This window comes from Delphinapterus leucas, chromosome 14 (assembly GCF_059928025.1).
Source record: "Delphinapterus leucas isolate spDelLeu-1000000601 "Yukka" chromosome 14, BTC_Dleu_Yukka2, whole genome shotgun sequence".
NCBI lineage: Eukaryota > Metazoa > Chordata > Mammalia > Artiodactyla > Monodontidae > Delphinapterus > Delphinapterus leucas.
This window is the reverse complement of record NC_143142.1, coordinates 26,377,691-26,389,570: the sequence shown is the minus strand read 5'-3', so window position 1 is coordinate 26,389,570 and position 11,880 is coordinate 26,377,691. Positions and strand designations below refer to the sequence as shown.

The 11,880-nt window shown below is 58.0% G+C and overlaps 2 protein-coding genes across 3 annotated transcripts; one reads left to right on the top strand and one right to left on the bottom strand.

Moving 5' to 3' along the window:
• The first annotated feature begins 247 nt into the window (after positions 1-247).
• On the top strand, positions 248-6,371 carry LOC111162960 (mitotic-spindle organizing protein 2B). 2 transcript variants are annotated; one of them, XM_022551292.3, is made up of 4 exons: positions 248-477; positions 579-727; positions 1,586-1,765; positions 6,124-6,371. In XM_022551292.3, exons 1-4 carry the CDS (start codon positions 314-316, stop codon positions 6,279-6,281), a joined length of 651 nt encoding a protein of 216 aa, XP_022407000.1. In that variant the 5' UTR covers positions 248-313; the 3' UTR covers positions 6,282-6,371. The 2 variants fall into 2 exon arrangements, with proteins under 2 accessions (XP_022407000.1, XP_030620168.1); XM_030764308.2 differs by lacking the exon at positions 1,586-1,765 and having other exon boundaries at positions 254-477.
• LOC111162959 (tubulin alpha-3 chain) lies at positions 6,319-10,940 on the bottom strand. The gene is made up of 4 exons (XM_022551290.3): positions 10,661-10,940; positions 9,977-10,125; positions 9,001-9,681; positions 6,319-7,440 (listed from the first exon to the last, which is right to left on the bottom strand). The coding sequence occupies exons 1-4, from the start codon at positions 10,779-10,781 to the stop codon at positions 7,144-7,146; spliced, it is 1,248 nt and encodes a 415-aa protein (XP_022406998.2). The 5' UTR covers positions 10,782-10,940; the 3' UTR covers positions 6,319-7,143.
• Between the last annotated feature and the right edge of the window lie 940 nt (positions 10,941-11,880).

Here is an 11,880-nt window from a genome sequence, read left to right as displayed (position 1 = left end):
GCGCCCCCTACCGGGGAGTCGGCACGGAACAGTTACGCTCTGGGCCCGATGGGCATTTATTGAGCGCCCACAGAATGCCCGCGCTGTACTGGGTGCCGCCACCTCGGCTAGCGCGCGGGGAAGCTCCGTCTCCAAGGGCCCGGTCTTACGCACGCCTGCAGCCGCCCGGGCCCGGGTCTGAGCGCCGGATGGCGTGGGCGCTGCGGGGAGAGGGGCGCGCAGCGGGCCGGTAGGGGGCGCGGCGGGCCGGACCGGGCGGGGCCGGGCGGAGCGGGGACCGGACCCAGCGGCGCACACCCTCTGCGGTCCGCAGATGGCGGCGCCGGGCGCGGGGCCCGGGCCGGGGCCGCCACCGGGGCTGGAGGCGGCCCTGCAGAAGCTGGCGCTGCGGCGGAAGAAGGTACTGAGCGCCGAGGAGATGGAGCTGTTCGAGCTGGCGCAGGCGGCGGGCGGCGCCATGGACCCCGACGTGTTCAAGTGAGCGCCCGGCGGAGGCGGGGTCCCGGGGGAGTCGGGGTCCCCGGGGACGGCCGGACCGGGCGAGTAGGGCTCACTGCCGGAGCGTGTGTTCTCGCCAGGATCCTGGTGGACTTGCTGAAGCTAAACGTGGCGCCCCTCGCAGTCTTCCAGATGCTCAAGTCCATGTGCGCCGGGCAGAGGCTGGCGAGCGAGCCCCAGGACCCCGCGGCGGCGCCCCTGCCCACGCCCAGCGTGCCTGAGACCCGAGGTCAGAGCCGGGCCTGGGCGGCGGGGAGGGGGACGGGGGCGGAAGGGGAGCAGCGCCTGGCACCGCGCGGGCTTGGCCGTGAGTGCAGGCCTTTCTGTTCCTCTTGTCCCAGGACAGGCTGGGCCCATCCAAGGTCTGGCCCCTTGGGCTCTCGTCCCTAGCTTCTACTTTGCTGCCACCTTTTGAGGGTGCACTTCCAGATCGGGAGGACACAGGGTGGGAGACCCAGGCAGGCTAGACCTCGTCTGGGACTTTTGCGACCCCAGTTCCTCCCCACCTTTGCTCTGAACGTTTTTATCCCTCAAACGTGGGAACAAGGCAGCTTTGGTTCCTGTCCTCATGGCCTGTATAGCCTCTGCGGAAGTCCTCAGGGAGCAGGGCGGGCAGAGGCTTTCCTGCGTGCCCTTGTTGGCACCCCACCCGGCTCAGGTCCTACCCAGGAATCTGGACAGCGAAGCTTCCGTCCTTGGGCTGTGAGTGGGCGCAGCCTGGAAGCCATGGCTGGCAGGGTACAGAGGCCCGAGGGGCCTCCTCAGTCTGGAGGGTCACGGCTGGGGGATGAGCAGGTGCTGGTGACCAGGGTGTCATGATGGAGCTCTAATCCGCTTCGGGTGTTAACTTCTGCTCCCCATCCCAAAAACCCTCTGAAATGCAGCAGAACCTCCAGGCTGGCTCCTTAGCCAGAAACATCCTGAGAAGGGGCTGACGTTGGGGCAGAGGGCAGCTGGGCCCTGTGGGTGGGTGTGCCTCGGCCCTGGGCGCCCGTGACCCCGTCCTGAGAGGCCCTGGGCACTGGAGTGCAGGCCTCCTCACTGATGCACGCTGTCTGCTCTCTTTGTGTCTCTCTCTGACCTCCAGCAGCCTCCTTTCTCTCTGCCGAGAACTGTACCCCCCCCGCAAGGCCCTCCTTTTCCTCGGCCCTGCAGCCTGCGGCCTCTCCAGTTCTGCTCCACGGCCCAGCTGCCTCGCACTCGCCTCTTTCTCCGGGGCCCCCCGGTTCCCTCCGGTTCTCTTGCTGCCTGTTCTCTCCTTTTGCAGGTTGCGTTTATTGGTTTATCTCTGGGGGTTGGTACTCTCTCCTGTTTCCGTGGAAACTGCTGTGGCCCCCAGAAAGCCAGAGCAGCTTTGAGCTGCAAGGGCAGGACCCAGTGAGCCATCCCTGCCCCGCAGCTTAGGGACTGAGGGCGTGATTTCACAGCTCCGCTCACTAGAGACAAGTGCAGTGCTCACAGGACAGGCCCACACCCCGTCCCCAAAGGCTAACTCTGCTGGTGAGACTCTGTAGAGCTGCCCCCAGCCCAGAGGAGGACACCCAAGGGGCGGGGAAGGGACAGCATGGTGTGCTGTGGAGAGCAAAGCCTGAGGTGTGACAGGCACCTGGGCCTCTTAGATGTCATCACCCACCTGGACTGGTTGCCTGGAGGATCAGACCATGGGTCCCCTCAACTGCCTGGTTTCTGAGCTGGGGGTGCCTTCCAGGCACTGCCAGGCACGATGAGGCTGGTGTGTTAGAGTGTGAAATCCCATGGGAGCTCTAGCTGCACCCTCCCACGTGCCCCTCACTGCATCACCCACCTTGCTGTTCCAGGAGTGCCTGGAGCTTGGACAGGGGGCCTGAGGAGCGTGGGGACTAAAGGAGAGAGATCCCCTCACTCAGGGGTTTTGCCACTCCCTCCCTTGCTCAGTGCCAGGCCTGCTCTCAGTGCTGAGGGCACAGTGGGGCTGCAGGGTGGACACGCTGTCTGTCCAGTGGCTAGACATACCGACAGTGACGGGCGTCCAGTCTCGAAGGACAGCACCGGCCTTGCTGGAGTAGCAGGAGTTAAACAAGCTGGGGGCAGGGCCCTTGCACCAGCTGCAGAGTCCTGTGCGCTGCTGCATCCCCTGGGAGGGGGCTGAGCTAGGGTGTGGGGGGAGGGAGGGAGAGGGTGCAGTCAAGGGTGTGTTGGGGTGCGGGGCTGGGAGCACTGCATAGAGGGATGGGAGGTGGGGAGGAAGCCCCGGGCCAGGGAATGGAGAGGCATGGGGCACTGGGCCCCACATGGTCGTTTCCCCTTGAGTGCTCAGGCCATAGGTCCTGCTGGGCTGGGTGGCCACCAGCCAGGGTACAAGGGCACTGAGGCCCTGGGGAGATGCCCAGTGGAGGTAGAGGGCAGATAAGGGGCCGTGCCAGGAGTACACTGAGGCCGAGAGGCAGAGGCCACCAATGAGATAGATCTCTGAGGCTGCATGTCAAAGCATCTCTCCACACAGATCTCTGGTCACCTGGTTAATGGCAGGATCTGGGTAGAGAAAATAAGGAGCATTGTCACAGAGTAAGCAATGGGGGACCTTGGTGGTCTAGGCTGGTGGTGGGGGTTTGGGAACGTTGGAGCCAGCTGGCCTTAGGTTTCCCTCAGAATCGGAGTGAGATTGACCCAGACCAAGGGCTGGAGCCCCACTCAAGGGCTTCGCTCTCTGGGTTCCTGGCCATCCAGGTGCCCTGTGGGACCTGTCAGGCTCACCATTTCTGTCCTGAGAGCTCAGGGGGGTTAGGCTTGTCTTCGTAAGGACGTGGAGTTAGGTTCAGTTGGGTGCTGTTGAAGTTTAGGGAAACCACACATTCTAAAAAGATGTCCCCCCCAGAAAGCATAAGGTGGAGTCTGGTGTGTGGAGCCATGAGGACAGGTACCCGAGCGTTGGCACCAGAAGGAATGGACACCTCATGGATAACTTTTATACTGATTACCCGCTAAAATGACATACTGGATGTTTGGGTTAATTGAAACATTTAAGTCAATTTCCTGTTTCTTTTACTTTTTAACATGGCTCTTAAAAAAGCTAAAGACCACGCAGGTGGCTCGCAGCCCATCTCTGGGGGCAGCACAGCTGCAGAGCACTCACACTGAGCTTCTCCCCAACACGGCATCGGGCCGTGTGCCTGGAGGAGTCACAGGCATGTCCATGTGGGGATCACCTCCCCAGAAGTGTGGGCTGAGTTAAGGGTTAAAGCGCACACGTGCAGTCCGTGTTGTGCATTGTTCTGTCTGTATCTGTTCTGGAAGCACCGATCAAGCCCCTGCTGTGTGCTCTGCACACCCCTGGCCGCCCGCTCATCCTGGCCACCAGACCCCGCCAGCTGGCCTTGCAGATAGCAGGGCTGTGGTGTATTCTTTCCCTCTCATTTCTCACCCACCCGTCCCCCCACCCCTCCGCACACAACATGCCTTCAGTGTTGGCTCACAGCCGGTCACTGACATTTGGCCTCAGCAGCCATCTGGTCTGTGTGACTCCATAAGGGGGTGCGCCCACCACCCAGGAGAAAGCGCTCTGGGGCTTTCTATAATTCTCATTCCTGCCCAGCTCTGTGGCAGAACTCTCAGGGTGGGTGATCAGGGATCCCGGGGGGCCACTCCAAAGGTCAATGGCAGAGTGGGTCCTACCTGGTCTGGGTGGTTCCCCAGCTTCAGGGCCCCCCCCTGAGTCACGGGTGGCAATGGGCTGGTGAATTTGGGGCATTTGCTTCATTAGGGGGCATCCAACACTGAGTGGCCACAGCTGGTTTCAGGGGTAGGAGGGTAAACCGGACTGTTTTTAACAGACACCCTTATCTGTCTTTGACCCTTAAGAGGGCCCCACAGGAACCAGGCCTGGGAGCATGTCCCCACCACCCCCACCGCAGCTTGTGGTCACCCTTGGCTCAGCCCCAGTCCTCACTGCATTCCATCGGACCCTAATAACCCTGTCAGGAGGGAGCTGGAGCAGGCCTGACGAGCTCCCAGATGCCCCTTGCTGGGTCCACTGGGCTCTGCAAACCTTCTTGACCTCCACAGCCGCGTGTAAAATGAGGCCTGAGTGGGTCTCCCCACGAATGCCCAAAGCATGTGATTCCTTTAGGGTTCTAAGAATCACACTGAGCTGGATAAATGGGCTATTTTCATCCTTAAAATAGTTTTCTTTGACACCTTCTATGACTCAAAGTTACGTTGGTTTCTTACTTCCAGGCCTCGTCAGATTTAAAGATGAACATTACTTGCTCTTTTCTAGTTTCCTCTCATCCTTGAGTGTCCAGAGGGGCCCTGGTTATTACACTGAGGGGGAGAGGAAACTCACACATGTGCAAGCCAAAGCAAAGCTGGCTTCAAAGTGAGGCCTGCAGCTGGGACCCACCCTGCTGCTTGCGGTGGAGCTGCGCCTGAGCTGTGCTTTGGGAGAACCCGGCACCGGGGGCGAAGCCACGGGCTCCACGGACCTGATTTGGCCTGGCTCAGCCTTGGTGGGGAGGGGGAAGCATGGCCTGAGCAGGGCACTGGCACATTGGGAGACCCTGCAGAGTGGTGGGGCCCATGTACTCACAGGGTCAATCAGTGGGGACCAGAAGATTAGCATTTGTACCAGAGATGAGGGGTGATGCTTCTCTTTGCTTCTGTCTCCGGGAGTCACTGGGACAGAGTTGGCCCAGCTTCACCCTACCACATGCTCCTGTCTACTCCACCCGGCACTGGGGAACCCATTACTACTACACTTCTGTCAAATAGAGTACACATGGGCTCTTGGGGAGAAGCAACGCCAGGAAAACCCAAGCTTTCAGGGTTCCAAGCTGATGCCACTGCAACCCACCCCCCGTGCCAGGCAGCACAGACCTCCTGCTCTCTGAGGAAGAACTTTCCCAGAAAGTGTCTTGAGAAGGGCCATCCTATCCCTGCAGGAGTCCTGGGGAGAAGCTAGGTGTGAGGATTAGAGCACGGACTTGAGTCTCAAATGCAGGTCCCTCCCCTTGCCCAAGTGACAGCCGGTGAGCAGAAACAACAAGCCCCTAGGAAACTGTCATGTCTTCTGTCCAAGAGCCCCCGGTTCCCCACTGCAGGCTGTTGGACTAAACCGGGATGGAGGCTGGGGGTCAGAGCTGCGGGCCGAAGGAGAGCCCAGGTTGAAGCAGGCCCAGCGGGGAGGGACTGTGGCCCAGGCACGCTTGTCCCCCGGGGTCCTCTCTGTTGCTGATGCCACAGGCACTGGCCCAGGCATGACTGCAGACCTTCCTGGCTGTCGGCAGAAGACAGGCTAAATCTGGCAGGTTACCAGTGGGGGAGCGGCCAGAGCTGTGCTCTGCACCTGAGCGTGACCGCCCCATGGACAGGGCGCGTCCTCAGCAGGAGCCCAGTCATAGGACCCAGTGAACCTGAATATTTGTAGAACACTGAGGGGAGAGGGAGGAAAATGTATGAGGAAGAGCTTCCAAGATCCAAATCCAGAAGCCTGACTAACACGCTTCCTGCGTCACCATGTCTGGCGGGGAGGGCAGTTGCTGGGGGTCGACACGCCGAGCTGCCCCTGGCACTGCTCTCGGGACACAGACAATAGGTGTTGCGAGGTGGCCTCTGCCCGGTTGCTAACACCTGTGTTCTGTGTCTGCTCAGGGAGAAACAAAGGCAGCGGTGCCCTTGGCGGAGGCCCGACGCTGCCAGAACGCAGTGTCCGGGAAGGATCCAGCCAGAGGATGCCCCGCCAGCCCAGCGCCACCAGGCTGCCCAAGGTGGGCGGGCCGGGGAAGAGCCCCACACGGAGCAACATCTGAGCAAGAGGATTTGCACGGGCCCACCGCAGGCCGCCAGCCTCTCAGACAGGCTGCTCCTCCTGTTGGTAATAAACCTCTTTGAAAACCTGAGGGTCTGTTCAAGATGTCTTCTGTTACCTTTTGAATATATTAAGGCACAGAGATTTAGAATTAGTTCTGTGTGCTGGTCCTCGTCATGCTTCAGCTGAACCAACCAAGTGACTTCAACCAGTGACCCCACCTCCCAGACCTCATTTTTGAGCCTGTGAGAAAATGTGCATATTACCAGGTCTTCTGCCTTTTCACTGAGGCCCTCCCAGGGCGCTCAGGTGCAGCAGGGGTTTGAGCACAGAAGGGCTGTGACCTAGAGCTTTTAACCCTCTGTGGGTCACGCATGCCACAGAGAATCCAGTAAAACCCTTACCCCCAAAATGTCTTGACCTTCCACATTTGCCCCAGTTTTACAGGTTTACATGGACCTCAGGTTTTCAAACTCCAATTCTAAGCTTTTACACCTTAGTCCACTTGTCCCATCAATAAAGAAGCCTGAAAAATGGCAAATTCAATTGAAAAACCTAACTCAGTTTTCCTAGAACTATTTGTTTTAAAACCTTGGATTGGAAACACTGACTTTTTGCCCTTGGGTCACGTCACACAAGCAGAGGCTCCTTACAGATGTAGGTCCACCCACCCCAGCAGCGCAGCCCAAGCAGCTGGACAGCCGTCCACATGGCCCAGCAGAGGGGTCCTCCCTGCTCCTGTGGACAGATGAGCGTGTTCCAGGCGAGCACAAGAGACAGAGGTTTAATTCAGAAACTGTAGATAAACATCTGTAACATGACAGTTGGCGGGGTACAGGGGGCCACTAGCCGCTCCCTCCCGTTTAGTACTCTTCCCCTTCCTCGGCCTCCGCTTCCACCGAGTCCACGCCCACCTCTTCGTAATCTTTCTCCAGCGCTGCCAGGTCCTCCCGGGCCTCCGAGAACTCGCCCTCCTCCATGCCCTCCCCCACATACCAGTGCACAAAGGCACGCTTGGCATACATGAGGTCGAACTTGTGGTCCAGGCGGGCCCAGGCCTCGGCGATGGCCGTGGTGTTGCTCAGCATGCACACGGCCCGCTGCACCTTGGCCAGGTCTCCCCCTGGGACCACCGTGGGGGGCTGGTAGTTGATGCCCACCTGCCAAAGAAGGGGAGAAGGCACTGCATGAAGCTTCCGTCAATCCAGGAATGGTGGCTGCGTTTGTGGAAACAGAAGGCATGGAGGTGCCCACAGGCGACCCGGGGAGGCTGGGGCCACCCTGTACTCTGGGCCCAGCTGTGTGCCAGGCAAGGTGCCAGGAAAGCAGGGTTCTGGTTTCCAGACAAGGAAAATGGAAAGAGGAGCCCCAGAGCCTGCCACCCTGGCTCACACCCAAGCTGCTGGAGGGGCTGTGTCCCAGCAACTGTGACGTGATAGGTACCCAGGTGATAGGACTATCTTCCCTCTAAGAAGGGACACTGCTTGGGATTCTTCATATGTTATTTTCTCCAGAGGGTTCAACAAGATAGGGATTAATGTCTGTAGCTGAGCCTTTTCCACCCAGGCAAATTCAGAGAACACAACTGTGGCAGAATCACGAGGGCAGGTCACACCCCCTGCTTTCCCAACAAACAGTGTACACAGCAGAGTAACAAGCACACTGTCAGAGGTCCCTGACGCTGTGTGACCACTGCCATGGACGTGGCCCACATGAACGCTTAGTAAGAGGGAGGGAACGAGATCCCAGCACTGGGACCAAGGGAGAGGCAGTCCAAGCTTCAGACCAGGGATCACATGACCAGAGGTTTTGGCAGGAGATACAGGGTCTGTCAAGGGGGCTACAGCACACGTTCTAGGCTGCTGAGCCACAGGGGCTCTGTCACGGATACTCAACCCTGTCTTTGCAGCACAAGAGCTGCCACAGCAATGAGCCAATGAGTGGGGACGGCTGTGCTCACATGAAACCATTAACAAAACCAGGTGATGGGTCGGCCAGCTGTGCTGAGCCCTGGACCAGAGGAAGAAACCCAGACTCCTAGGTAAGAACCCACCGCAGCAGCGAATGTCTGAGCCAGCGGAGGCCCTAAGAGCAGGGCTCAGGGAAGCACAATTCCATTCCCAGAGGGAAGGCTGGGAATCAAGTAAGGAGCAAGGTTTCTGTCCTGTGTCCAGTGGAAGGTCGGAGCAAGCTGGGTCTAAGGACAACCCAAGACACACTGTATAGGCTCCCCAATCTCCACTTCTCCACAGAAGGATTCATGACAGTGCTGTAAATCAAACGTTCCATACGACACTTAAATTGGATGTAATTTTTACATGCCGATGGAATCAAGCGGAATTCAGAGACAACAGTCAGTTTACAGTAGTGCCCCAAGTTCAAATATCCCCATAAATTACCAAAACGCCCAGAAAATTCCTACATTTATATTCTAAGAAAAATTACTATAAGAAAAAACATCTTATTTCTAAATCAATCTATGTTTTCCACCCAAGAACTCCTCCAGATAATTTCCGTAAAAATACACTCACAGAGCTGTATCACGTGATGACTCAGGAAGTTCTAGAGACACCAGTGAAGGAATGAGAACTGTCCCCCAACTTACTAATCCATGACCCAGCCTGGCTTCCCTGTATCAGGGTACCCTCCACAAAGGGGCAGCACCCCGTCCCAGGATCTGCCACAGGCGGAAGGTAAACACGCGCTACCGCCCAGCCTACCTTGAACCCAGTCGGGCACCAGTCCACAAACTGGATGGTGCGCTTGGTCTTGATGGTGGCGATGGCCGCATTGACGTCTTTGGGGACCACGTCCCCCCTGTACAGCATGCAGCAGGCCATGTACTTGCCGTGGCGAGGGTCACACTTGACCATCTGGTTGGCCGGCTCGAAGCAGGCGTTGGTGATCTCGGCCACGGACAGCTGCTCATGGTAGGCCTTCTCGGCCGAGATGACTGGGGCGTACGTGGCCAGGGGGAAGTGGATGCGGGGGTAGGGCACCAGGTTGGTCTGGAACTCCGTCAGGTCCACGTTGAGGGCGCCGTCAAAGCGCAGGGAGGCCGTGATGGAGGACACGATCTGCCCGATCAGACGGTTAAGGTTGGTGTACGTGGGCCGCTCGATGTCCAGGTTGCGCCGGCAGATGTCATAGATGGCCTCGTTGTCCACCATGAAGGCACAGTCCGAGTGCTCCAGGGTCGTGTGCGTGGTCAGGATGGAGTTGTAGGGCTCCACCACAGCTGTAGACACCTGGGGGGCCGGGTAGATGGCGAACTCCAGCTTGGACTTCTTGCCGTAGTCCACCGAGAGCCGCTCCATGAGCAGAGACGCAAAGCCCGAGCCGGTGCCGCCCCCGAAGCTGTGGAAGATGAGGAAGCCCTGCAGGCCCGTGCACAGGTCCGCCTGCGGGACAGCAGAGGCCGTGAGGCCACGCCCGCATGAGCCGTGCCACCACCCCCACGGGCCCCCACAGGCCCCGGTCACGGCACACTCTTCCTCTGCAGGTTCACTATACGGGTTCAACCCATCCACAGGGAACACGCATCACACTTAGCAGTTACAGACGTGGACACACTGCGGCCACACCGGAAAGGAAGACCCTGCACTCATGGTTCTGCTGGGTTTTGCCAAAGTGATGTCCCGGGGAGATCCCGGGCCTCCCCTCCTGTCCAGGAGGCCCTCCCAGGGCCCTTCTCACCAGTTTGCGGATCCGGTCCAGGACCAGATCGACGATCTCCTTGCCGATGGTGTAATGGCCTCTGGCGTAGTTATTGGCCGCGTCCTCCTTCCCGGTGATCAGCTGCTCCGGGTGGAAGAGCTGCCTGTAGGTCCCCGTGCGCACTTCATCTGCAGAGAGGACAGCGTGCCCGAGACTCTAAGGACGGTCGCTGACTCACTGGGATGGCCAGGTCCGGGGAAACCTTCAATTCTACAGGCACGTGCTGTGCCTCGCAGGCCAGCAGCGTCAGCGTCTCACAGAAAAGGTCTCCGTGTGATACACATGCCTCATCTGCTGTTTATGGCTCCGGGAAGGTCCAGTCAACCCGAGGAACAAATGCCAGTGTGGCCAGTTCCCAAAGGCGAGGGAATGCTCACACCGCACAGGCGGTTCTGCGTGTGCGTGTTTTGTTCACACCCACAGCTACACCCGGGGTGTTGCTGAAATGGCCCTGACATACTAGACATCAGCGTGACTTTTGCCGGGCGCCCTCTGTGGCCTGGGTCTCACGGGCTCTAAGGTGACATTCTGTTCTCTCCTGGGTGGCCGCCACTGAAAGGTGCTCTCTCCTGGCAGCTCCCCTTGGAAACTACCTCGGGCTTCTGATCTGGAGGAACCCAGCAAAGGTTCTGTGCTTCCCCTTCTAAGTCTAAGGGTACCTACCGACCACGGTGGGCTCCAGGTCCACGAACACGGCTCTGGGCACATGCTTGCCAGCCCCGGTCTCACTGAAGAACGTGTTGAACGAGTCATCCCCACCGCCGATGGTTTTGTCGCTTGGCATCTGGCCGTCGGGCTGAATTCCATGTTCAAGGCAGTAGAGCTCCCAGCAGGCATTGCCAATCTGGACCCCCGCCTGCCCCACGTGGATAGAGATGCACTCGCGCTGGGAACGAGAATATACACGTGAGGCCCCCTCAGCTTCAAGGCAGTTGTCACTATGTGGCACGCAAATGAGACCCAACGTCTTAAATTAATATCTCTAAAATCTTTTGGTTTCTTAACGTCTTATCAGACATTATTGTCCCATGAGCTTCCAATGGTCATTTTATGTCTGAGCATGGATGGAGACACACTTGAACTGTGAATAGGAATACAGCCATTAAAAACATCTTCCCAGCGAGACTTCCCTGGTGGCACAGCAGTTAAGACTCCACACTCCCAATGCAGGGGGCCCGGGTTTGATCCCTGGCCAGGGAACTAGAACCTACATGCATGCCACAACTAAGAGTTCGCATACCACACCTAAGGAGCCCGCCTGCCACAACTAAGGAGCCTGCGAGCCGCCACTAAGGAGCCTGCCTGCCGCAACTAAGACCCAGCACAACCAAATAAATAAATAAATAAACAAGTAAATAAAACATCTTCCCAGCAATCAATAAAAAACGTTAAAAATTTTTACAAGGCCTTCCCTGGTGGCGCAGTGGTTAAGAATCCACCTGCCAATGCAGGGGACACGGGTTCAAGCCCTGGTCTGGGAAGATCCCACATGCCGCGGAGCAACTAAGCCCGTGCGCCACAACTACTGAGCCTGTGCTCTAGAGCCCGTGAGCCAGAACTACTGAGCCCATGTGCCACAACTACTGAAGCCCGTGCGCCTAGAGCCCGTGCTCCGCAACAAGAGAGGCCACCGCAATGAGAAGCCCACACACCGCAACGAAGAGCAGCCCCCGCTCGCCGCAACTAGAGAAAAGCCTGCATGCAGCAACAAAGACCCAATGCAGCCAAAAATAAAATAAATAAATTTTTAAAAATTTATACAAATAAGCAGTCAAGCCATTTTATTTCCACCTAAGGCTGTATTTACCAACCTGATATTAGCAATGGCTTAGAAAAAAAACATGATGTAACACTTTTCAGTCATTAGACAATAGGCAGCAGAA

Bases quoted from the DNA above. Each gene is read 5' to 3' on its own strand.
- LOC111162960 (XM_022551292.3), top strand. From the start codon at position 314: ATGGCGGCGCCGGGCGCGGGGCCCGGGCCGGGGCCGCCACCGGGGCTG. The intron at 478-578 runs GTGAGCGCCCGG...TGTTCTCGCCAG, and splicing joins ATGGACCCCGACGTGTTCAA to GATCCTGGTGGACTTGCTGA. The intron at 728-1,585 runs GTCAGAGCCGGG...TCTGACCTCCAG, and splicing joins CAGCGTGCCTGAGACCCGAG to CAGCCTCCTTTCTCTCTGCC.
- LOC111162959 (XM_022551290.3), bottom strand. From the start codon at position 10,781: ATGCCAAGCGACAAAACCATCGGCGGTGGGGATGACTCGTTCAACACG. The intron at 9,682-9,976 runs GTGAGAAGGGCC...GCTGTCCCGCAG, and splicing joins TGGACCGGATCCGCAAACTG to GCGGACCTGTGCACGGGCCT. The intron at 7,441-9,000 runs GTAGGCTGGGCG...CTTCTTTGGCAG, and splicing joins GGTGCCCGACTGGGTTCAAG to GTGGGCATCAACTACCAGCC.